Source organism: Nuphar pumila, chromosome 2 (genome assembly GCF_984573655.1).
Source record: "Nuphar pumila chromosome 2, dmNupPumi1.hap1.1, whole genome shotgun sequence".
NCBI classification, from domain to species: domain Eukaryota; kingdom Viridiplantae; phylum Streptophyta; class Magnoliopsida; order Nymphaeales; family Nymphaeaceae; genus Nuphar; species Nuphar pumila.
Window position 1 is genome coordinate 41,640,697 of NC_143250.1, and position 25,321 is coordinate 41,666,017.

The 25,321-nt window shown below is 38.6% G+C and overlaps 1 protein-coding gene across 3 annotated transcripts; it reads right to left on the bottom strand.

The window, feature by feature from the left end:
• Positions 1 to 11,782: 11,782 nt before the first annotated feature.
• LOC149845336 (histone-lysine N-methyltransferase, H3 lysine-9 specific SUVH6-like) lies at positions 11,783 to 18,354 on the bottom strand. Of its 3 annotated transcripts, none has more exons than XM_089997571.1 (3): positions 18,159 to 18,354; positions 12,070 to 15,044; positions 11,783 to 11,941 (listed from the first exon to the last, which is right to left on the bottom strand). In XM_089997571.1, exon 2 carries the CDS (start codon positions 14,970 to 14,972, stop codon positions 12,297 to 12,299), a length of 2,676 nt encoding a protein of 891 aa, XP_089853697.1. In that variant the 5' UTR covers positions 14,973 to 15,044; positions 18,159 to 18,354; the 3' UTR covers positions 11,783 to 11,941; positions 12,070 to 12,296. The 3 variants fall into 3 exon arrangements, with proteins under 3 accessions (XP_089853697.1, XP_089853695.1, XP_089853696.1); XM_089997569.1 differs by lacking the exon at positions 18,159 to 18,354 and adding an exon at positions 18,034 to 18,061; XM_089997570.1 differs by having other exon boundaries at positions 11,858 to 11,941; positions 12,103 to 15,044; positions 18,159 to 18,332.
• Positions 18,355 to 25,321: the final 6,967 nt, after the last annotated feature.

The window sequence follows — 25,321 nt, forward strand, 5'->3', positions numbered from 1 at the left end:
CCCGAGGACAGAAAGACACCTTTTGGCACATATCGTCTGAATGGCGAAGCCAAGAAGTGGTGGGACACCCTGCGAAGGGTAAAGTTCGCCGACTGGGACGAGATTCCCTGGGAGGCATTTAGAGGGGAGTTTCTAGATGCTTACTTTTCCTCTTACGCCGAGGAACAGATGCAATGAGAGTTCCTTGATTTGACTCAGGGTACCATGAGTTTGGTGGACTACACTACTAGATTCTGGAGTCTTGAGAGGTATTGTCCAAACCTCTTCAAGAGTGAGAAGGCGAGAGCGGCGAGGTATGTGCACGAGTTGAAGGATGGGTTGCGAACTCGTGTCGTGACGAGTCGGCCTACTACTTTGGCCGATGCGATCGAGTCGACTACCGTTCTGACCAAGGATTGGGAGAGGTCTAGAAATGCATCGCAAAAGGGAGGCATCAATGAAGGGGATGCTTCGGGCAAAAAAGAGGAAGGACTCACATGCAGGCGAAAAAACTTAGGGTGGCAAGAAGCAACGCGCCCATGAGGGGCAACAACAGGGAAAGGCCCCATCAACATGTTGCAAGTGTGGCAAGAACCATCCACTAGGATTTTGCCCGCTATTCAAGGGAATTTGCTATCAGTGTCGTCAGCTAGGGCACATTGCTCATTTTTGTCCGAACAAGCCAGTGGCTCAGAGAGAACAACAACCACCTCAGCAACCACAACAGATACCTCAACCGCAACATGGTCAGCGAAAGACTAACAGGAGGGTTTATGTCGTTACGACAACCACACAGGACGATCAGACTGATCTGGTCTAAGGTATCTCTTAGTTGTCAATCATTAGGCTCGTGTGATATTTAATCTTGGTACTATCCACACGTGTTTGGTATGTTCTAATTTCGCGGACGAAATTCTTTTAAGGGGGTAGGGATGTAATACCCGAAAAATTCAAGTGACTATATGATTTGGGCCTGGGATCCAAATTTCGGATCTAAGACCCATAAAGGGATTTTCATGAATAAATTTACCTTGTATAATCTTATATGTATATATAAGTGCAATAATTTTAATTAATTAAATAATTCGAGGGATAACTATTTACGATAGTGCGTAGATGGGATCGGGATCCAGCTTTCGGATCCATATACCCGTATATATATTTTAATATATATATAAAATCATAATAAAATAAAGAATGCAGTAAATAGTTTCAGACAGATCCACTCTTATAACCAGTCTGGATCCAAATTGGGATTTGGATCCCGAGTAGCAGAGTTCGGACCCGATAGCCGGAAAAGAGAATCAATGAATTTTAGGGAATTTGGGCCTCGGATCCGTTACCGTTATCGGATCCATAAAAGAATCTGTAATAACCCACAAAGTGGGGGTTAAATTATACATAGAATGTTAATTTTAAAAAATTTAATAAATAACTAATATTATTTATAAAAAAAATTTATGGTACAAAGGGGTCAGACCCACAAGGATCCAACTGAGGATCCGCTAGCTCTTGGCGACACTGATCTAGTTGTAAACTAGATTTGGTATCGCGGGTCACGGGTTCGGACCTGGTGCGTGTTTTATAAAGCAATAAGGGAAACAAGAATCGTGCCTAGGGCACAATTCTTGCATTTATCGAATGTGAAGGAAGGGGTAGTTACAGCAGGCGTAACCGACCCCGCGCCTCTCGGCAAGAGGGGAAGGGGGGTTCGGCGTGATAAAAAGGGGGGTGAAGAGGGTTTCACCCTCTTCACTCGACTCTCTCTCTCTCTCTCTCTCTCTCTCTCTCTCTCTCTCTCTCTCTCTCTCTCTCTCTCTCTCTCTCTCTCGATTGGGCGTGCACCGGAGGAGAGGTGGTCGCTGGAAAACTGCGGCAACCAACAGCCATTAAAGGCCACAGCGAGCATCCATGTCACGGCAGCAGTGAGGGGCGACTTCAGTCGGCTCTGTACTCGTGTCTCCAACCTCCGATCGCTGGAAAGTCATCAAATAGGTATGGTGCTTCTCTTGAAATTGTGTGAGGAATCGAATATGGATTCGATTCCGTATACTGATTTGCATTGGGAATCTATGGAACGCCCTTAGAGGGTTGTTTCCTTTCAAGAACCTTGGGGAAGGGGCGAACCATGAATCGTTCCCCCATGGCCTAATTTATTTCCTTTCTTGATAGCCTACTTTTTCTTTCCTTTGTTTGAAAAGAAAGTTTCGGTGTATGATAATGATTCTAAAAGAACGGACCTCGTTTTGTTGAGATCTTAGTTTGTGTTTAGACAAATTTCATAGATTCAATTTGGGCATCGTGTCTGGGTCGAATTCAGGTTCTTGGTTAGGATCCGTATTCTTGGAAGGGATTTACGTCAGGGCATAAAATCCATAGTCGTGGGGGTTTAAGTTGATTGTGGTTTCATCAAGTAATGGGTGTACGTGAACCTATGTTGGAATGCCATTACACAGCTCAACGTGTGTTCGATTTAAGACTTAAAACTGTGTATATTGGCCTGCGTATTTTGCCTTGTATTCTTGTACTGAAATCACACTGGACTGATAGTTAGTCTGTGACCTTTCAGAATGAAGTTTTCACTTGAGTTAAGCTGAAAATCATATTATCCATTCACACTCTTGCTTCCTTTATTCTTTTTACCTGTGCTTGAATATTACTGAACTAATGTCTTCATAGCATAGTTAAACAAAAAAGGAATTTGTAATCTGTTTCATGTGAAGAATGACTTGCTTTTGCTGGCCTATAGTACAAATGAACAAAGAAAAAGGGAATCAACCTTTCTGTCCAGAATTAAGAAAAGGGAAATCTGAATAGTTTCCAACTGAAATTTTTACTGGGAAAATACTTGTTGGGTACCCATCTTTCGTGGGTTGTTTCAGTGCCGAGCAAAAAATGAAACTTCTGTTATAAAACTCTGTGTGCGTGGGCTGTACTCACTCTGAAATAGTGAGATATGCAGCTTGAATTCGTGTGGGGACACGTACATTAAGCTAAATTGTGTTCGTAGTGGTTGATTTTATTCATAATGTTAATCATGTTCATTCATGATAGGTTGATAGTGATGCTCATGCATGAAAGTTATCAGGTCTCTTTTCTGTATTGCATACATAATTGGGTTTGATGGACAGATTTATCATGGGGTTTGTGTATAAGCACGATGTAAATGTTTCTTGAAACCCTGAGCTTTGGATAATGATCTGATCATGTTGGTCGATCCTTGTGCGCATTAAGATAATTGTGCAAACTGTATTTTCTTTCCTGAAAATCTGTCCTTTCAATATGATTGGTTGATATGTGTTGGCTAGACTGAATTGACTATATTTCTAGCTAGGAGGTTGGTGGGTCTAGGATCGGTAAGTCCGACTAACTTCCCTAGCATATGACAAAGCTTACACTTCTGCCCAGTAATTGGTAAATGTTATTTTTTGCATTTCATGATACTGGTTGGGCAATCATGAATGCGAGCATGACTCAGTTACTGATTTTCTTCTTGAGCATGTATGCTTAATGAATATATGAAGTTTTACATATACACTCACATTCAAAAGAAATGTGCATTGGTTAATACACGTATATGATGTAAGTACCACCATAGTGAAAATGCATATGAATGAGTAATGACATGCATATGTTTGGGTTTATGATTGCATGAGTGCACATGCTTTTGGCATTTTGACCTAGTGTTATAAATAAAACACTACTTTTGTTTTGTCATGTGATGCATCGATGGCCTAAATGGAACGTCATTGACCTGAAGAACCGTGGGTTTGGTTCTTTTCACATATGTTTTCAACTGCATCACTTAAACCACATAAGTTGGTATGACACACTACTACACTGTTCTAACGGGCTGGAGTCCCGTAAGGGTCCCCGCAAGGGAGGATGCAGGTTTTCACTTTACTTTTGCATATGGTATTGTAAACCTAAAAAATTGACTTAAATAAAAATATAATGGATAAGAACAGTGTAATATACGTTCTGGGATATCTCATTTGGAATATGAGAATCTTAGAGATTCGGTCTTGGGGAGACTGTGAGTATACAAAAACTTTGTGTTGTAATTTTGTCTCCTAAACCCGATATTGAGGTTCTTTCTCCTGGCCACGGTTTTAGGAAAAGTCCGCCACTTTACCCGAGAGTGGTGTGTTTTGACACTTTTGTTGTTTATGGTACCAAGGAAGTGACACTTGTGGGCGTGGGGTGTCCCTTGTATCCCCGACATTAGATGTAGAAGTCTAATGTTCCGAAGGTGATTCGGTCGAGAGCTAAGTTGGAACACAGTAATAAAATACAAATTATGTGCTAAGCTACCTTGGGAACCTACTTGACTTCGTGAATTTTACCTGTTTGGTGTATCCGCGGGCGATGAAAATTAAAAAGAGGAACTTAAAGTTGTGTGCATTTAATAGGGCATGCATATGGAAAAAGAGAAACTTAAATGAAAGATAACAAAAGGAATCATGCATTGTACATGATCATGCATTTTTCCTGGTATGCACTAGATCATGCATATTTGAATTGTTGTCTATATCATGACATGATATGGTGGTGGTATGTTATCTACTTCTTAAAAAGCATGCTGAAAGATCTTGTTACTTAATTCTTGTATATACTCATGCCTTACGATTTCTTCTTGCATGACATATGTAACTGGTTGCATGTATGGCTAATTAAATTCTGCAAATTTTTGTATATGTACTCACTCAAATCATTACATGAAACCTTATCCATGTTCTTTGTCTCACCCGGTTTCTTTAGAAATAGTTGTGCTCAGAATTTCGGTTCTGATACCCTACTTTATTGGTTTTTCATAAGAAGTGGTGAACAATGATATAGGACTGACTACTGAGAATGGATGAGAGTCATATTTGAGTTTGACGGCTTCAGCAGGGAACAAAGTGGTTTTTTCTTTTGTTTCAATTCTTCTTGCTTTTTCAACTGTTGCTTTATTTTCAGTTGAATAAAACATGGTCTCTGTAATTTACTTTTATTCATAAATAAGGAAATTATTTTGGTTTGTATGGATGATGGTTGTAAGTTCGTTTGTGGTGTTGGGCTACCCAGTTGGAATTGGAACTGTGAGGACCCCGGGTCTATAAGAAGTTTTCTGCACTGTTATAAAAAAAATCCGCATTTTCAAAAGGTATGAGTTGGGGTCGTTACACTATTAGCTAGGATTGAAGGAACAATGGATGCTATTAGCTCCAAGGACAAGGAAGCATTCTCCAATAAACTATGGAATCTTTTCCAGTCATCTAGCTTCCACAAGAAAAAGGAAAATGAACCTCGTTATACATTGCAACCACCAAAATCAGTAATAATAAGACTTAGAGATTGAACAACTCCAACTGCCAAGCCATGGAATTCAGTCAAATATGAGTAATATTAGATGACAATGACAAAATGCTACAAGTAATGAGATCCTGTTCAACCATTCTGTTATGCTTCAATTCAATATTATCTCTACCACAAAATCACAAAATATCAAACAATACTCAGTTCAGATAATCAGAAGCATCTCGAACTGGAATATTTTTGAAAATCAAATTTCAGACTTAAGAAAGGTTGTCAAATAATGCAAATAGTACCACTAGGTGCTGCAGATTGGCACTTAAATTATTGATCGGAGAAGTCGGACAACCGGTATATGTTTTTCCAGGTGATGTTTAAGAGTGCCTTGGGAATGGAGTCTACTTGTTCAGGGCATCTGAGTGTCTGACTAGACTGGGTATCAGAATCCAGACTGAGATACATGGATAAACTCTAGGCTAGCCTAAGTAATTTATGGTAATATCATTCTATGACTTCTCCAGCTCAACAACTTCTAATCACTCTTGAACTTTGGAGCTTATGACAGATGAAGAGACAGTATTTCAGTTCTTATAAACTAAGTGGTCAAAAGCAGTGTTGTAAGTATTGTACCTTATAGTACAATATCATACTTTGAGCCTAATTGATATCATACCTGTATAGTACGATACATCCCGTTACGATACACAATTAGTGCATTTTATGTTGCACTTAATTCATTTTTTTTCTTTTCTTTTTTTTGAAATATATAAGAAGACTACTTAAGTTGAGTTTGTTTGCACTCCTAAAGAACTTAGAGAGTGATTTGGGGCTTGATTTCTTGCAAAAAGAAGTCTTCATTTTTTTTAGAATTTAAAAAAAATTGGTTATGTAAAATTTTTAAGTATTGAGAAACACTTGGGGATTTTGTTTTTGTTTATGTAAACATGCATTGTTATGGATCTTATGACTTGTTAGCTTAGTGTTGTTGTTTATTATTTCACAATTTATATTTTTCTTATGAGATATGCATGTCGTTCATAGAAAGTCATGGAGGCATAAATTCTTATATGTTATTTTATAGTTATATTTTGTGCAATTCATCATTGTTTCATGTGATATGACTTTTTTAGAATATTTTTTTATTTTTTTATTTTTTTAAATTTTTGCTAATTTTTATTAAAAATTTATAGTACAATACACTGTTTGAGCCTGACTGATACGGTTAATGATAAGATACATACAACCTTGGTCAAAAAGAAGCTTAGGCAAAAAACAGCTTAGATGCCACCCTGACATGGCAAATCTAGGTGAGCACCTTGACAAAGAAGCTTCACCTAAACAGTCATTTATTCTTCTAATCCTTTTCACTATTAACCAGTAGGAGAGTCAGGTTTTCGAATCCAACTTTTTTTTTTAAATACCCTTATTTTGGTTTTCAACTCCGCCTGTGTAGTTATACACTGCCGGTCCCAAGCCCGGATAAAGGAGGAGGGTTGCGGTAGGCCTGTGACAGCCAGCATAAAAACTTTGTCATATCCTATGAAAATGAACCAATATGAGAATTTCGTTGGGGCGTTCCCTACTGAGCGACGCGCTGTACTCTCTAGGCCCGGAGGCAGTGATAAATGTGCAAGGGTTGCTAGGTCGTCGCCCAGAAGCGACGCGTCACACCGGCGCCCGGGTGTGGTGTCAAATAGGCAAGGGTTCCCTCACTTTGTTGGACGGGTGGGGGTAAAGAAGTTAGTCCAAGACCATAAAATTAGGTTAGCCACTTGGAATATAGGGTCTTTAACTGGTAAGTTGGTAGAGTTAGTAGATGTTATGTGTAGGAGAAATATTGATATTTTATGTCTTCAAGAGACCAAATGGGTAGGTGAGAAAGCTAAAGTGATAGAACCTTGGGGATATAAGATTTGGTATACAGGAATAAATAGGAATAGGAATGGAGTAGGGATTGTTATGAGTCGTCAGTTTATAGATAATGTAGTTGAGGTCCGTAGGAAGGGTGATAGAATTTTACTTATTAAATTAGTATTAGGTACGGATATTATTAATATTATTAGTGTTTATGCACCTCAAGTAGGTTTAGATGATTCCATTAAGCATCAATTTTGGGAAGATTTAGATGGAGTAGTACAAGAGACATCTTATGGAGAAAAGCTTTTCATCGGCGGTGACCTTAATGGACATGTAGGCATTAGTAGGGATGGATTTGAGAATATCCATGGAGGCTATGGTATAGGAGAAAGAAATGAAAGTGGAGAAAGGATTTTAGATTTTTGTTTGTCCTATGATATGATCTTAGCAAACACTTGGTTTAGGAAGAGGGAGTCTCACCTAGTAACATTTAAAAGTGGGGTTAATACGAGTCAGATAGATTTTTTCCTACTTAGAAAGAGAGATAGGGGTTGTTGCATCGATTGTAAGGTTATACCAGGAGAAAGTGTAGCTACACAACATAGAGTCTTAATTTTAGATCTTAGAATTAGACAATGCCGCAAAAGGGATAGACATAGGATAGATCCTAGAATTAAGTGGTGGGCACTGAAAGGAGCTAAACAAGGAATGTTTGTAGAGCAGGTAGTTAAGGAAGTTGATTGGTGTCTCGAGGAGGATTCAGAATCAATGTGGAATAAGATAGCGGGTGGTATGAGAAAAGTAGCTAAGGAGGTATTGGGTGAGTCTAAAGGCGGTGCACCACTAGGTAAGGATACATCATGGTGGAACGAGGATGTCAAATTAGCTATTAAGGTTAAAAGAGAGTGTTATAGAAATCTAAGTAAGAGTCGTGATAATGAGAATTTGGAGAAGTATATGATAGCAAAGAAGGAAGCTAAAAAAGTTGTTCGAAACGCGAGGGCTAAGGTATATAAGGAGGTTTATGACAAGTTGGATACCAAAGAAGGCGAGAAGGATATTTATAGGCTTGCAAAGATGAGAGATAGGAAATCGAAGGATTTGGGTATGGTTAGATGTATCAAAGATGAAACGCAAAGGGTTTTAGTCAAAGATGAGGAGATTAAGGAGAGATGGAAAGATTATTTTGATAAGCTATTTAATGATAGTCATGCTCAAGATCTTGGAGACTTCTCCATTCCTTTTCATGAGATAAATCGTGACTTCATGCGCAAGATTCAAAAGAAAGAAATTGCAGAGGCTTTGAAGAAAATGAAATCAAGAAGGGCAGTTGGCCCAGATGGTATACCTATCGAGGCTTGGAAATGCTTGGGAGAGAAAGGTTTAGAATGGTTGACAAATCTTTTTAACTTGATTTGGCAAACAAATAAGATGCCTAATGAGTGGAGGAAGAGTACTTTGGTGCCTTTATATAAGAATAAGGGTGATATACAAGATTGCACAAACTATCGTGGTATAAAACTCATGAGTCATACTATGAAACTTTGGGAGAGGGTGATTGAGTCTAGGTTGAGGAAGGTTGTCATGATATCGGAGAATCAATTTGGTTTTATGCCTGGAAGATCAACTATGGAAGCTATACATCTTCTTAGACAACTTATTGAAAGATATAGAGAGAGGAACAAAGATTTGCATATGGTTTTTATTGATTTAGAGAAGGCATACGATAGAGTACCTAGGGACGTTCTCTGGTGGACAATGATGAAGAAAGGTGTTTCTCTCAAGTACATTAGTATAATTAAAGATATGTATGAAGGAGTAGTAACCAATGTCCGCACTTGTGGAGGGGTGACAACCAATTTTCCGATAACGGTTGGGTTACATCAAGGATCTGCTTTAAGCCCTTTCCTATTTGCGATAGTGATGGATGAGCTTACGAGATCAATTCAAGAAAATGTACCGTGGTGTATGTTGTTTGCTGATGATATTGTTTTGATTGATGAGTCTAGAGATGGGGTTAATGCTAAGTTAGAATTATGGAGACAGACATTGGAAGCTAGAGGTTTTAAGTTGAGTAAGAGTAAGACTGAATATATGGAATGTCGGTTTAGTAAGCAACGAAGTAGTGATGGGAGTGTAGTGAAGCTTGGTGAGCAAGATATACCGGTGAATGATTATTTCAAATATTTGGGATCCATCATTCAAAAGTATGGAGAAATTGATGGAGATGTAAATCATAGGATAAAGGTTGGGTGGATGAAATGGAAAAGTGCTACTGGAGTGCTGTGCGATCGTAGAATGCCATTGCGGTTGAAGGGAAAGTTTTATAGGACGACTATTAGACCTGCTTTACTATATGGTACGGAATGTTGGGCTGCCAAGAGACATCATATTCAAAAAATGAGTGTAGCTGAGATGCGGATGCTTAGATGGATGTGTGGAAATACAATAAAAGATAAGATTCGGAACGAAGAGATACGTAAGAAGGTAGGTGTTGCGCCCATTGAGAATAAGATGCGAGAGAATCGTTTACGGTGGTTTGGACATATTCGGCGAAGGCCTAATGATGCTCCAGTTAGAAGGTTGGAGAAATGGGAAAATATATTAGTTAAAAGAGGTAGGGGTAGGCCTAGGAAGACTTGGATGGAGATGATAGGAAAGGATATGAATGCTTTGAACCTCACCGAGGACATGGCGTTGGATAGAAATGATTGGAGGAAAATGATTCATGTGGAAGACCCAAAATGAATTTCTTTTTTGGTTCATATCGCTGACCCCAATTGTTTTGGGATGAAGGCGTAGTTGTTGTTGTTGTTGTTGTACCCTTATTTTGGTTTTCAAAATTTGGGAATCCACAAGCATCAACTAAGCTCATGTCGTTTCCATCAAAATTAAATTAAAGAAAACATTTGGTACTATGCCATCCACATACAAACAAATAATTATAATAATGCTAAGCTCTACTTAGAATATATTCCTAAAAATGAGGTAATACCAAGTTCTTCCTGAATTGCAACATTAGAGCTAGATAGCATTTTGATGCCAGAGTTTCCAATGAAAACAAAGACTAACAGGTCTTCCAAACACCTAACTCCAATATCATGGAAAGCAAGTAGGGCTGAGAATCCAAAGGAGCTGCTCATGGCTCAACTCGGCTGATAAATAGCTCATTCAAACTCATGAAATAGGCTCACAAACTGAACATGAACAAATGTTCAGATAGACTCTTAACTAGTAAAAAATATATTTTACATATATTTTATATTATTTTATATCATTAGTAGATGGTTGAAGTATTTGGCTAATAAGCAATAAGTTTAGAGTTCAAAGCCTATTGCTTAGGCTTTAAAACAATGTAATTATTTTGTAAATGAGTCAGTTTGAGCTTGGCTCAATAGGTCTAAAGTCCAACTTCTATTATTTTCAATTTAAAAAACATATATTCTTTTGTCAATGAGGTAGCTCGAGCTCAACCCCTTTAACTTGGGATTGTCATAAGCTCAAGCTCGGATCGGCTTGCTACAAGAATGAGCCAATCTTGAAGACCCTTTGTTCGGTTTATTCAGCTCGTTTATCAGCGCTAAAAGCAAATGATGCTTGCGTAGGAAAAATGCCTCTTCTGACGGCAATAACGAAGGTACGTCTCTCTCTCTCTCTGTTTTCATGTTCCACCTCCTCTCTTTTTTCTTCTTCCTTCTCCTCTTCCTTTTGTCTTTTTCTTCCTTCTCCGCCTCCTCTTGTCTTCTCCTCCCACTTCGCCGCTTCCTTTCTTTATTCTTTCTTCTCCTTCTTTGCTGAGCTCGGCTATGGTGAACCCAAGCCTGAGAGTTCAACATAACTGAACCCATGCCCGAAGGGTTCGGCAAAACTAAACCCAAACTGTTATCTTTTTTCTTCTTCCTTCTCCTCTTCCTTTTGTCTTTTTCTTCCTTCTCCGCCTCCTCTTGTCTTCTCCTCCCACTTCGCCGCTTCCTTTCTTTATTCTTTCTTCTCCTTCTTCGCTGAGCTCGGCTATGGTGAACCCAAGCCTGAGAGTTCAACATAACTGAACCCATGCCCGAAGGGTTCGGCAAAACTAAACCCAAACTGTTACTATATATATATATATATATATAGAGAGAGAGAGAGAGACTGAAATATGTAAACTAGTAAGAACCAAGATTTTCATAAGGTTTTTTACAAATCTAACCTTGCATATGCATTCGGTGTGGTCAATTTGCTTGGAAATGACTACTGGATCATCGTAATCAGATCAAGAAATGTGATTTTGTATGCTTGAATATTTACGAAAATTCTGAGTCATTGATTTTCAAGATTGAAAGATTCTTCTCATGCATCGTAATCAGATTATCTAAGAGTCTTTTTATAAAACCAAGCATCTTGATCACATCCATACGATGAAATTTTAGAAAAAAATAAAAAAACCTATGAAAATATCTATGCATACCAATTTACATATTTGGCTGGTTTACATATTCCAGTTACCATATATATATACCCTCCCTGCACCGCCGCACCCAAGTTTTTTAAAGTGCTGCATCACCGCACCCGCACATATGTGATATAGTTCTATCCTAATGATTTCATCTTGCATTAGTGTGGTGCAACAAAGAGCAAACAGTCAGAGAAAGACTTAACTGATTAGCCCATGTTCCCAGAAAAATAATTACATCTTGGCAAAAATTGCATCTCTTCCTCCAGTATGTTTCACAAGAAACAAGAAACGGTGGTCTTACAACAGAAAATTATCGGCAGACTTCTTGCTTGTACATGATGAGTAGAAACAGCAACATGGATGAGCCTGTAATACCTATTAAAGAAACAAGTAAATTGAATTAGTTGAATCAGAATTTCACAGGAGAATAGGGAAGATCATACTTTGAATCACATTCAACTAATTGCATTAAAAGAAAACATTGAACACACATTACTTCTTACCTCTAAGTAGCCCTGCAACAAGATGGCCCATACCAATAGCTGCAGAAAAACCTTGGCCCAGGAGGCAGTATCATGGTATCTTCTTGCAACAACTTGAGATCGGGAAAACAAGATGAGACTGCCACTGGTTTCAATGGGCTCCAATACAATAGCTCTTTGAACTCAAAGCACATGCATGGAATAGGAAACAACAGATAATGTAAACTGTAAACACCATCTCAAAATTTTCAATATAATCTGCCTGTACATTCATGGGAACCACAATAGCACTCTTTCTTTTTTATGTTTCCGTTAGAATCACGAACTTGATCTATGCTATAGTTGTAGTGATATGTCAGCTCCTGTAAAGGAGGGATATTCTCAGCAGCAAACAGCATAATGTGTGGCAGCGTCTTGTCATCATGGTCATAAAGGACATTCTGAGCATAAAGATTTGGTGAACAACAATGATTTATAAATCTGCCCACATTACCATATTTCAAAGCATCAATCGTGTATCCAACCTCCTCCACAACTTCACAAGAAGCACTTGTGTGTAAATCAGGTATAAGATTCGATAGTCCATCCCAAAGTGTCTGGTCATTATAGTTATGGCCAATGTCAAACAGATACTCATCACTACCAGTTCGTTGCTCAGCCTCCGTATCTCGTAGCAGCTCTCCAGCATATTCACAAATGAAAGTACCTGATGGAATAGAAGATAGGGAACGCACGCCCCAACCTCTTGATTCAGTCTTGAAAATCTCCAGTGGAAATCTGATACCATGCTGACTAACTCTATTATGACAAGATGGAGGGCACTTGCAAGATGGCCCGCATTCATATACAAGGGGCTTTGCTTCTACAATAGCACCATTGTAGTTGAAAGGGATCTCTCCACCATTCTTAACAGCACAAGCACACTTTTCCGAATCAGAGCACCCATTAATGCAATCACAACCCCGTGGGGGGCCTGGGTCATACCATTCAGGATACATCAACCTGGTTATATACTGAAATGCTGTAGGACGATCATCATCTAAGGTATTCACAACACAAATTGGAACCTTCTCGTTACCTTCAGAGATATCATCTATACATACCCCAACTCGGGTGGTAGATGATTTTGATTTTCTTGTCTGTTTCACAATTTTCCAAGCAAGATCAGGCTGCCCTGGCAATCTTCTCAACTGGAATTTATACACAGAGAAGCCGTGAGGACCCTTCTCTGTCCAGCATTTCTCAACCTGATAGAAACCATCATAGGTATAAGTAACAGTGACTTTAGGCCTTCTATTTTCATGGGAATCAGAAGTTTTAACTTCCTTGAATCCACGAATGACTCTAACAGGTGTCTTAGATTTTATGCAGTTATACAGGGCAAGGTTCCCTCGCTCAAGCTTCTGATCTTCAGGATGCTTCTTGTCTCCAACAATTCCTCCTCCTTGACCAGAATAAATCAACACATCAGAACTATCAAAATCATCATCATACCCCCCTGAAGCCACAATACTAGTGGCCAGTTTAAGACCTTCTTGGATCGTCAAAACATCAATTCCACCCTGAATTGCACGATGAAGACCAACAATGCAGAGCTCTACCCTGTATTGGAATTCATCACCAACTTCAACACCTGGTACAGTTCCCATTATTGGTTTCCCAGTGTTCACCCATTTATTCTTCTCCTTAAGCAGCGCAGAGGCTACTAAATCTACCCGTTTCCCAAGTTGCATCTGTCCTTTTGGCTTGGTTTCCTCCCGTTGCAGTAACTTTCTGACAGTGACCTGAAACAGACGAAGTGTTTCTCGGACTTTATTACGGCTGACTGTCTCATCCCCACTGTTTGAGCTAGATAAGCCAAATGGTATCACGCTCACAGAAAAATCCTGTGATTCAGGAACTTCCACAGAAATAGGTTCGACGGACTCTTCACCTTCTGCAACTGGGTTTATGTTATTAATATCATAAGAGGTGGATTCATCTTCAGCTTTCACAGCAATACTGTCTTCATCAGAAAGAATGTCTTCCTTGAAAGTTGACTTTTTCTTTTCAAATAGGAGTTTAGACTTGGATGTTGATGCAGACACTTTCTTATTTGACGTTAGCTTACCTTTACCAGAAGATTTGGCAGCGCGCTTCCCCTGCATCCATGGGCAATTTGGAGCAGCCATCAGAGCCAGTACAATTACCTTGTCTTTGAAGAAATCTAGATCAGTGGACTCTTCTTCGTGATTTTGATCTTCCTGACCATTAGCATTTGAAGATTTCATCAACAGCTTAGAATTGGAAACCTTTTTCTTTGTTGATTGTGCGGATTCCTTTTTTTTAATAGAGACAACAGTGTCTCTGTGTTCAGTTCCGGCAGTTGGTCGTCCAACCATTTCTTTCTTCTCTGCATAGGACTTTGTGATGTTTAAAGTTTTTCTCCCAAGATCGCTGATTTCCCTAGTATAAGATTTGTTCATAATCACAGGCTTCACCTCATCACCAACACCATTTCTAAAAGAAAGGAATTTCTGGCGCTCTTCTTCCCTGAGTTTTTGTGCATTCCTCCCACAACCATAAGGAAATTTCCGTATAGCTGACACAGAACTGACTGAACATTTTGGCATTGGGCTAGTGACATCTGCAGCTTTTGCAAGTGGGAGAGAAGGCAGTGGCTCAACATGAACAGAATGGGAAAATCTCCCACAGCCTCTAGGAAATTTACGAACAGCAGAAACTTTCCGCTTCTTGAATCTGAACACACCATCTGAATCAACAATTCCATTGATTTCCAAATGTCTCTCCCTTGAAGATCCAATAGTGGCATTACCATTTTCTAACAAGTCTGAATTCATAATATTTATATGGTTTACAGTAACATGAGTACCAGATTCCATCAAAGACTGAAAGTTCTCAAGTGACCAGGTTATATTGTGCATTAATGGAATAACTATGCTGTCAGATAAAACTGAAAGCTATTCGAGTCATATGGCTAGTTCAACATAACTGACCTGCCAAAGGAACCAAGACCAATATGATTAAGAAAGGTTTTTACTACTAATTAATCATCGCTATCACCAAGGGTACCTTAATAGTAAAAATACCATGCCAAAAGTAACCAAAGAGTGGGATCTAGTTCAGTTACCTGGATCCACAGAAAACAATGGATATATTACAGTTATCATGGTTCGGTACCTCAGCCAACCCATTTAAGAGACAAACCAAATACATAATGACAACAAACGTAACTATAGTGAAACCAAAGAACGCTCATGAGACCCATCTCGAAACAAGCATCTCTCTTAACCTCAACAAGACTAAAGTTCATTACATGAAGAAACTACGACTCATGAACAACTTCCAAGAGAAAGTCTCAACTCCCAACATCTACTACATATTTAACTTGGCTGAGCAACCAAAAGTCAGAGGCATGCAAGAACATACGTCAGTAACACCACAAAAGAGATACCCCGCCATGAGGCACATTAATACCAGAGTTTAAATCTTACTACTTAAAGATGGAAGAGGGCCATTGGTAAGTCAAAATAGTTTGCTTTAGAAACATTTTAAAAATTACACAATGGTTTTATTGGGTTATATTGTTAAATGTAAACATATATGTATATATATGTTTACATATGCATTTATGTATATCCGTAGTTCAGGGGTATTTTGGTCTTTTCTCATGCAAAGAAAAAATAAGTGTTTTTTATTTTCATTTTTCTGTTTTTATTTTACTCTTTTTAATGTACTAATTCCCAGCCTTCATAGGCATTCTGGGAATTAACCAAGAGTCGTTGAACCCTACCCAACGGCTAGATTTCTAGCCATTGGATAGGTCCCAATGGCTGTCTATGAGGTTCCTCTTGTATATAATGGGGTCTGCCCCCTCTCATTTGTAATACTTTTTCAAGGGATTATTCCCCAATAATATTTATTATTTTATGCGTGTTCTCAGCCCTTAGTGGATTATTCTTGTGTTTTCATGTGTTGACCCATAAGAGGTCATATTCTCTAAGTGTTCTCTTGCCCATAAGTGGCACACCAAAGCATATATTTCAGTTTGTAACATATATGTCATTTTTAAATTGTCAAGTTTTTTTTGTCAGTGCCCCCGTCACACACAAGAGAGAGAAAGAGAGGGAAAATCCTATGGGGCCGTTAAGAGAGAGAGAGAGAGAGAGAGAGAGAGAGAGAGAGAGAGATATCTACAATCCTATGAGATTATTACTTACCAAAAAAAGAGTAGAAAAATCCTAAAGTTACTAAAGTTAAATTTATCAATTGTATTAAAAGTTACCTAAAATTATATATTACCACACGTGGAGAGAGACTAGAAAAGCCTATAAACGTGGGAATATATGTTTTATATACTAAAAAATAGCTAAATGAGATAAATTATGGAATGTTTTTAAAATTACCAAATTCCAATGTCCAAAAAGCATGGGGTACATTTGGCTCATTCTAAATCCTATTTGTTAAGAACCATATCCATAATCAAGGATGTCACATTGATTATTCTTGTAAGGATTTCCTGCCTTGGGTCATTGAGGAGGAGATTTCTTAGGGCATCCATTAAAAGAAATGGAGAGTGTGCTATTGTAATAGTTAAGTAATCGTCTTGTACCCTGGTCTACTATGATACTCTTTTCAGCCTTAGACGGGGTGAGAGGTGTCAGATTTGGTTATGGTGACTGAATAGTGAATCCTTAGTTTTTGGAGCAAGAAAGAACAGGTATTTTTTTTCTATTTCCTTAAGTTTTATATGTAGCAAATTAAGTTTTGGATTTCATAATCATCACTCTTATTTGAATTGAAGGTCATTTATCTTTATTGCCCCGTCTGTAAAAACGGCCGTTGATCTAGTGAGGACTGAAAGCAAGGCACAAAGCATTTGCAAAGGTGGAAAAGATCAGAGATGGGATCTTAATTTCCAATACAACTAACTTGATGAAAACACATTCAGATGACCATTCATTCAGACAAAGCAAGAAGCTTGGATTTCCAACAGTTGTTATTGATCCCAAAGTAAATATCCCAGACGCCATGAAAACTAGGTTAAATGTTCACTAAGCATAATGAAGAAGGCCTAAATTGCAGCAGATTTAGTTTATGGTCATATACAAGAAGAAATGCTAAAAGGAGAAATGGAGAAAACAACTTAAAAAGCTAATCCAATCTAGGTCACCTATCACAAAACTGAAGTTGGTTACACTCAATCTAGTTCATCAAACATTAACAGATGATATATTTTAGATACAAACCCGTGAAAAAAGCCATAAATTACACTACTACAGGTTTTAGATCAATGGAAAAAATAAATAAAAGTAGAAGGTACACCAAGCTTGCCTAAATTAATCATAACTCCAATCATGAAACAAAGAGATCCATACAGAAATCAAAAGCAACGAGTCCTAAATATTGGTGAAGCTCTGCTCCAATAATCAAAAGCAGAAATAGAAAGTGATAAATAATATGTCTATGTTCCATTTGGTGGTTCCCAGAGCAACTAGTTGATTAATATCTAATAGGTTTTACCGAGATTCCAATGATTCGGACGAAACCAACCGGTGCTGCCTATTACCATCTCCACGGTACTTGTTTTCAACTCGAACCGGCATACCAAATGTCCAGAAAAGCAAAAACGTGATGAAATTTTTTCCACAGCAATGTGAGGAAGACGACTACTCAGAAATCAAAGTTGGTTGTAACCAAATTGTTGCAAATTCACGTTCCTAATAACCCAAAATATAAACGAGCATACAATAATTGATGCACATGCACCAACTGCAAAAGGAACCACGTTCCCCAAATCACTCAAACAGGAAACAAAGCTCATAAATCAAGTGGGCAAACCTCAAATTGCATATAAACCATGTTTCCAAACACAGATTTCACGAAATCCACATGGGGACCCGAAACACGCAACAAACTCAAGTTCCCAATCACCAAAAAGGAAAAACAAAGAAAGTAAGAGGAAAAAGATCAAGGAAGCTCAACAAGGCAATCGCTCAACTGCATCAAAGTCGGGCTCTGAACCTTGAAATGAAGAACGAACATGCATTAAACAGAGTGGGTTGAAGCGAATTATTACCCAAACTCATTACGGTTCCGAAATCGCTTACCTGAGGACGATTGGAGACATCAAAACGGAGGGTGGGGGGGAGGCACAATGGACTCGATCAACAGACAGCCTGAAGAGGGCCGAACGACGGCAGTCGTACGGAAATCTCTTACCCGCTGTTATTTGAGATTTATGGTAATGGAGGGTGAAGCAGAGAGAGGTGCAACTGCAATTGTTTTGGAGCCCTAATATCTCCCTCCCTCTTTCTGGGTACGGTTTAATAGAAACGGCCCTCTTCCCCTTACACGTATGCAATAAAGTGGAATGCCAAAAAATCAGCCCTCCCTAATCTACTGTAATTCAGACCACCGGGACCATATTTTTAGTTATTTATAAAAACACCTAACATTTCAGTAATTACATTTAGCTGCCTGACTTTTAGGGTTGGAAAACATGACGAGCTCATGTTTGGCTCGTAAAAAACTCGTTAGAACTCTTAAAATAGGCTCGACAAGCCTAACATAAACAACAGGTGTTTGACTTGGGTGGTATATGCTCACACACAACAACAAATATACTTTATGAACTTGACATAAATGGCACTAATTTTGATTAAAAATATCATTAATGACCGCAAACTAGAAAATGCAACAAACATTTCCATTTTACTGTTTTCTTGATAGTTTATCTCTTTTCTTTGGTCGAAACCACGAGGCTTGGTTTTTTTGATGAGACAACTTACATGGCGCCTGATTTTTTAAGGCAACAACTTACATAATGCTTGATTTTTTTAAACGACAACTTACATGGTATCTGATTTTTATAGGCAACAAGGTATATGGCACTTGATTTTTTCAGGCAACACTTGCATGGCACCCAATTTTTTCAGGCGATAATTTAAACAATTAGTTTGACCTAGGGGTGGCAATAGGGTCGGGTTGGTGGGTCAGCATACCTCAATACGAACCCGACCTGTTTATTAAACGGGTCGACTGTGGCAAACACGAACCTGACCCATTTATTAATCAGGTAACCCGACACGACACGGTTAACCCATTTAATAAATGGGTCGGGTCGGGTAAATGGGTTGGTGGGTCGGTTCGAGTAAACGGGTTGGAGGGTCGGGTTTGGGTAAACGAGTAAGCGGGTTAGCGGGCAGGTCGGGGTCGGGTAAACAGGTTGGCGGGTCAGGTTCAGGTAAACGGGTTGACCTGCCAGCCTAACTCGTTTATTAAATGGGTCAGTCGGGTTGGCGGGTTGGCATACCCCTAACACGAACCCGACCCGTTTAATAAACGGGTTAGGCGGGTCAACCCGTTTACGACACAAACTCGTTTAAGCCAAACCCGAACCCGGCTAAAAAGCGGGTTGGCGGGTCGTGTCAGATTTTGCCACCCCTAGTTTGACCAAGGTGTCTAACTTTCTTTAGGCAATAAAGGGGTAAACCTGTCAAGAAGAAAAAACATGTAGTACGATTTGATATATTTTAAGTGGTGAATTGGCCATGTTTGACATATTTCTCTAGTCTCGGCCAAAACAAGGAATGGTGTGAGTATGCTTTATATTACATAGTGTAATGTAAAATAAATGGTTGGAAGTGTTTAGCGTACAAGATATGTTTAGAGATAAAAAAATTTATTACTTCAAGCTTTGAAATAATGCATCTTTTTTGTAAATGAACTCAGCTCAACCTTGGTTGAATAGGTCTTTAGTTCAAATCATACTATTTCAAGATTTGAAACAACGTATTTTTTCTCATAAATAAATGAATACAAGCTTTGCTTGTTTAGCCTGAGCTTGTCATTAACTTGAGCTAGGGTCAGCTCACCACAACCATGAGCCATGCTTAAACAGCTCAAACTCGTCGTTCAGCTAGTTTACCATCTCTACTAATTTTATGATTTATGTTTCAAAAACACACTTTATCATAAATTCATTCTATTGAACTTTGTTTGGTCAATAAAATGACCAACATACTCTCCTTGTTGATTGTCTAACAAAAGACACCAAGAAGTGTTGTTTTACACTACAAGAAAAATGTTAATTAGCGACAAATGGCGACGGATTTTTTTGGTCGCAAAGTTGTGATGGATTAGCGAGAGAAAAGTAGTCATCACTAAAATTAAAATTTGTTGTAGAATTACCGACAGAAACATTTTATCTCAAACTCCATCGCTAATTAGTGACGAAAAAGTTTCGTGTCAAAATTCATCGCAACTTAGCGACGTAGTAGCAAACAGAAAAATTCCGTCGCTACTTAGCGACGAATTTTGACATGGAACTTTTTCGTCGCTAATCTGTCGCTATTTTTCGATATAAGCTCGTCTAAGGCGCGCAATTCTCTCGCTCTCTCTCTGATTACCCCCCAAATCAAGTTCTCAATCAAGATCCCTAACCCTTCGCCTTTGCCTCCGCCAGGCCCTTAGCCTACGTTGGCCCCTTTGCCTCGGTCGGCCCTCCCTACATCCGGCTACCTACCGTCAGCAGCCCAGACTGAATCTACCCCGCCGTTGCTCCCTTCCCTGAGCCCCGATCTTCGCCTCACCGGAGGCCACCCGACGCCAGAACCCCCGTGCGCCATCTGCCGCTAGCGACACCCTCCGCCTTCCGACCCCCCTCAGGTCTCTCTCTCTCTCTCTCTCTCTCTCTCTCTCTCTCTCTCTCTCTCTCTCTCTCTCTCTCTCTCTCTCTCTCTCTCTCTCTTGCTGTCTTTCTCTTCGTCTCCTTCTGTTTTTCGGCCGACAGGCAAAGGCTGTATGTCCTCTGTTTTTTTCGACTGACAGGCAGGGGCTGCATCCCAACTTGTATCCCTTTTCCGACCGGCAAGTAGGGGCACCCCTGCCAGTTTTTCTGACAGGTCGGCAGAAGAGACACCCTCTGCCGCCTGTGACAAAGAACGAGGCAGAGGCTTTGGGCCCCTCCCTCATTCCTTCCGGTTGGCATGCGGGGGCAAGGCCCTTTCCCCACCCATTCCTTCTTTTTCGCTAGGGATGGGTTGAGTTCCCTCCCTGTCTTCTTTTTCTTGGGTTTTGAGGGAGGGGCTCAACCCCCTCCCGATTCTCCTTCTTCTTAAGGGAGTGGCTGAGACCCCCTCCCTATTGTTTGAGTTACGAGGGAGGGGTTTGGCCCCATTTGCGTCTCCCCTCTCATCGTCGCTCTCGTTCGTCTTCACCGTATATAAATGTGCATTGCAGGTACGTAGCTAAGCTAATTGCGCGATCCTTAGTGCTAAGCATTGTGTGCGGCTAACAATGCAATGCAAAAAGAAATAAGAAAACAATGTAAAGGCAAAAGCAATGCAAATCGGGTAAATACATGTGGTGAGTAAGTGATGCAAGCACATCACATGTTATTTACTTTCTTGGATGCAACACTTTTCTGTTCACACACTCACTTAGTTGTAGATATCTAGGGCTGCTTTGCTGGAGTTTGGAGATAATGTTGAGCATGATTTGAATGTATGAAAATGGAAGTGCTCTTATTTGTATAGTTTAGAGTTCATGCTAGTCAAGGTAAATATATTAGAGTGTGTTTGTTGCAGAATATTTTATTGATATGATTGTGGTATGAATGATTGAATGTATTGCAATGTTTGACGTGACTGTATCCATGCTTGTATGAAGTTATTTTCGAATTAATTATGCCCTTCATGTGAAATTGTATTATAAAAACATGCTTAAATTAAATGTATCATGTTTATGAATGTGATTTCATCTTTCTAAATATCTTTGTGATATATATATGTGTGTGTGTGTGTCGTGTATCGTGCAACCATGCTTGCATAAAGTTATTTTCGAATTAATTATGCTCTTCATATGAAATTGTATTACGAAAACATGCTTAAATTGAATGTATTGTGTTTATGAATGTGATTTCATCTTTCTAAATATCTTTGTGATATATATATATATATATATATATATATATATATATATATATATATATATATATATATATCCAACAGTGCATGATAAATTTGATATTTTTTTATCGATGCATTATTATGATTCTCTTTTAACTGGTGAAGATAATATTTGTAACATTATAGGATAAAATGGTTGCAAACCACAAATGAATGTACCGTAGGATAGTTGATAATGAGATATCACTTGAATATATGGATGGTGTTGATAGTTTTATTGAATTTGCAACGGCAAGTGTCAGTTCAGTGGATCCCATCGATCGAATCAGGTGTCCTTGCACGATGTATAAGAATAATCGATTTGTAGAACCTTATGGCGTTAGACATCACCTATATAAGAAGGGTTTTGTGAGTGATTATCAGAATTGAATGCTTCATAGTGAAGAATTTTGGAATAATTTTGACATACGGGTAGATGTGATGCACGATAATCCATATATGAATTTGATATTTGATGTTACAAGACCAGAACTGGGTTCTGCTATGGGTCCTAGTGATGTACAAACTGGGGTAGAGGAAGAAACTGCAAACGATGCAACTTGTAGATTTTATGACTTACTTAGAAATGCTGATGAACCATTATGGAATGATTGTGAGAGTCACACTATCTTGTCTGCAGTTCTTCAACTACTGAATTTGAAGTCAGAGTATAATTTGAGTCAATCATGTTTTGACCGTTTGTGCTCTATTGTGAAGACTATGTTGCCCAAAGATGTGAAATTGCCATAAAATTTCTATCATGTGAAGGTTATGGTCAACGCTCTAGGTATGAGGTATCAAAAGATAGATGCTTGTGCAAATCACTGTATGTTGTATTTCAAAGATCAAGAAAATAGCAAATCATGTTCGTCATGTGGGCATCCTCGGTTTAAGTCAAAGACAAGAGGCAATGGTAGTACGAGGTCAAAAGAAGTGATATACAAGTCACTCCACTACTTCTCGCTCACCCCTAGATTGCAACAATTGTATATGTCTTCGAGGACAGCTAAACACATGAGATGGCATACAAATAAAGTTTGACATGATGAAGACAAGATCACGCATCATGTTGATGCGGAAGCTTGAAAGCACTTTGATTGTACTCGTCAGACCTTCGTAATGAAAGTGAGAAATGTTAAGCTAGGTTTATATACAGATGAATTTAATCTATTTGGGGGTAGATCAACCTCATATTCGTGTTGGCCAATATTTGTCACCCCATATAACCTTCCTCCAAGCTTGTGTATGAAGCGTCAAAATCTTTTCTTGTCTCTATTGATCCCTGGTCCAACCTCTTCGGGCCAAAATCTTGATGTATATTTAAGGTCATTAATTGATAAGCTAAAAATATTGTGGGATGACGGTGTTCTCATGTACGATGCCTACAAAAAACAAAACTTCAATATGAAGGTTGTTGTTCTATAGACAATTAGTGACTTCCCTGCGTATGATACGTTATATGGTTGGAGCACACATGAGAGGTTGACATGTTCGTACTGCATGGAGGATACAAAATCTTTTAGATTGAGGCATGAAAGAAAGTCGCGCTGGTTTAATTGTCACCATCGATTTCTACCCAGCGACCATCTGTTCCAACGACAAAAGAATGCATTCTGAGCATGCATAACTGAAATAGAAGGTCCATCTACATGGTTATCTGACATAGAGATTTTAAGATGATTGTGATACTTTCCATATAGACTGACAGATGCCCGTAGTTTGACACCCTTCCTTGAATTTAAGAAAGATTATAGTTCGACAAAGAAATCTATATTTTGGAAAATATCATATTGGCTGACCTTATTGATATGACATAATTTGGATATGATGCATGTAGAGAAAAATGTATTTGATAACGTGTTCAATACGGTAATGAATGTCAAAAGAAAAATAAAGGATATTTTGAAGTTCTGTATGGATTCAAAAGTAATATGTAAAAGACCAGAATTGGAACTCTAAGAGTACAATGGCAAAGTACTGAAACCAAAGGCATGGTATGTGCTTGGACTAGATCAAGTAAAGCAGGTATGTTAGTGGTTGAGACAGTTGAGATTTCCAAATGGATACTTCTCTAACATTGCTCGGGCTGTGAAGATAAATGAGGGACAATTATATGTGTTAAAGAGCCATGATTGTCATGTCATTATGTAACGATTGATTCCCCTAGCATTCCATGATATGTTAGACAAACCTATATGGGGGGTATTATCCGAGTTGAGTAGATTTTTTAGAACATTGTATGCATCAAAAGTTGTAGTAACTGAGGTAAAGAATCTTAAAGATTTTGTCGTCACTTCTATTTGTCAGCTAGAGAAGATATTTCCGCCATCATTTTTCAATGTTATGGAACATGTGATCATACATTTGCCATATAAACTTAGGGTTGGTGGTCCTGCGCAATATTGATGGATGTACCCATTTGAAAGGTATATATTTATTTATATTTTTCTCTCTAATGCTATTGGTAATTTATTGTATTACGAGATGTATATTGTTGACAGATGCATGTTTGATCTAAAAAAAAAGGTTAGGAATAAAGCAAGAGTGGAGGGTTCAATTTGTGAGGTGTACATTTTAGAAGAGATTTTAAATTTCACATCTATGTTCTTTGAATCTCACATTCCAACACGTTACACTTGCTCACCTCATAATGATGATGGAGAACAATTTACTATGGCTGACAAACTATCGATATTTCAACCACTTGGGCATGTCTTTGGCAGTTGTCGGTCAAGACTCTTGGAAGATTGAGAGCAAGATATAACACACATCTATATTCTTTTTAATTGCTCAGTGATCGACTCCTGCATCGAGTAAATATTCTTAATATGTAACACTAAGTTCTATATGTGCATACATGGTTCGGTAATATAAATATTTGTTAAGTACAGACGATTTTATCTGGAGTTACACAAAGAATTTTCACATCTCACTGATTCAGAAGTACAGAAAGAACGTGAAAATAAGTTTGGGGCATGGTTGAAAGAGTTGGTAAGGACGATGGCATGCATTTTTTTCATGCAAACAACAATATGTTACTTAATTGGTCGTGATTACAATCATTATTTATGCTTGTAGGTCTGTGATGTCTTCTTTTAAATTGTTGTAATTTTGAAAAAAAATTTATATGAAAAACATGTGAAAACCAGACATCAAATAATAAAAACCGGTTCTCACTAGTGGATGAGACCGGGTCGAACTCAGGGAACGGGAATATTTCGTATTCAAACACACAAATCTAAACTAATCTTTATTACCGTATTATTAAAATGTAAAATGTACGAGAAAAGTAAAACAACTAACTATTACAACAAATGAATACC

Excerpts from the sequence above, each read along its gene's own strand:
- LOC149845336 (XM_089997571.1), bottom strand. The coding sequence starts at position 14,972 with ATGCACAATATAACCTGGTCACTTGAGAACTTTCAGTCTTTGATGGAA.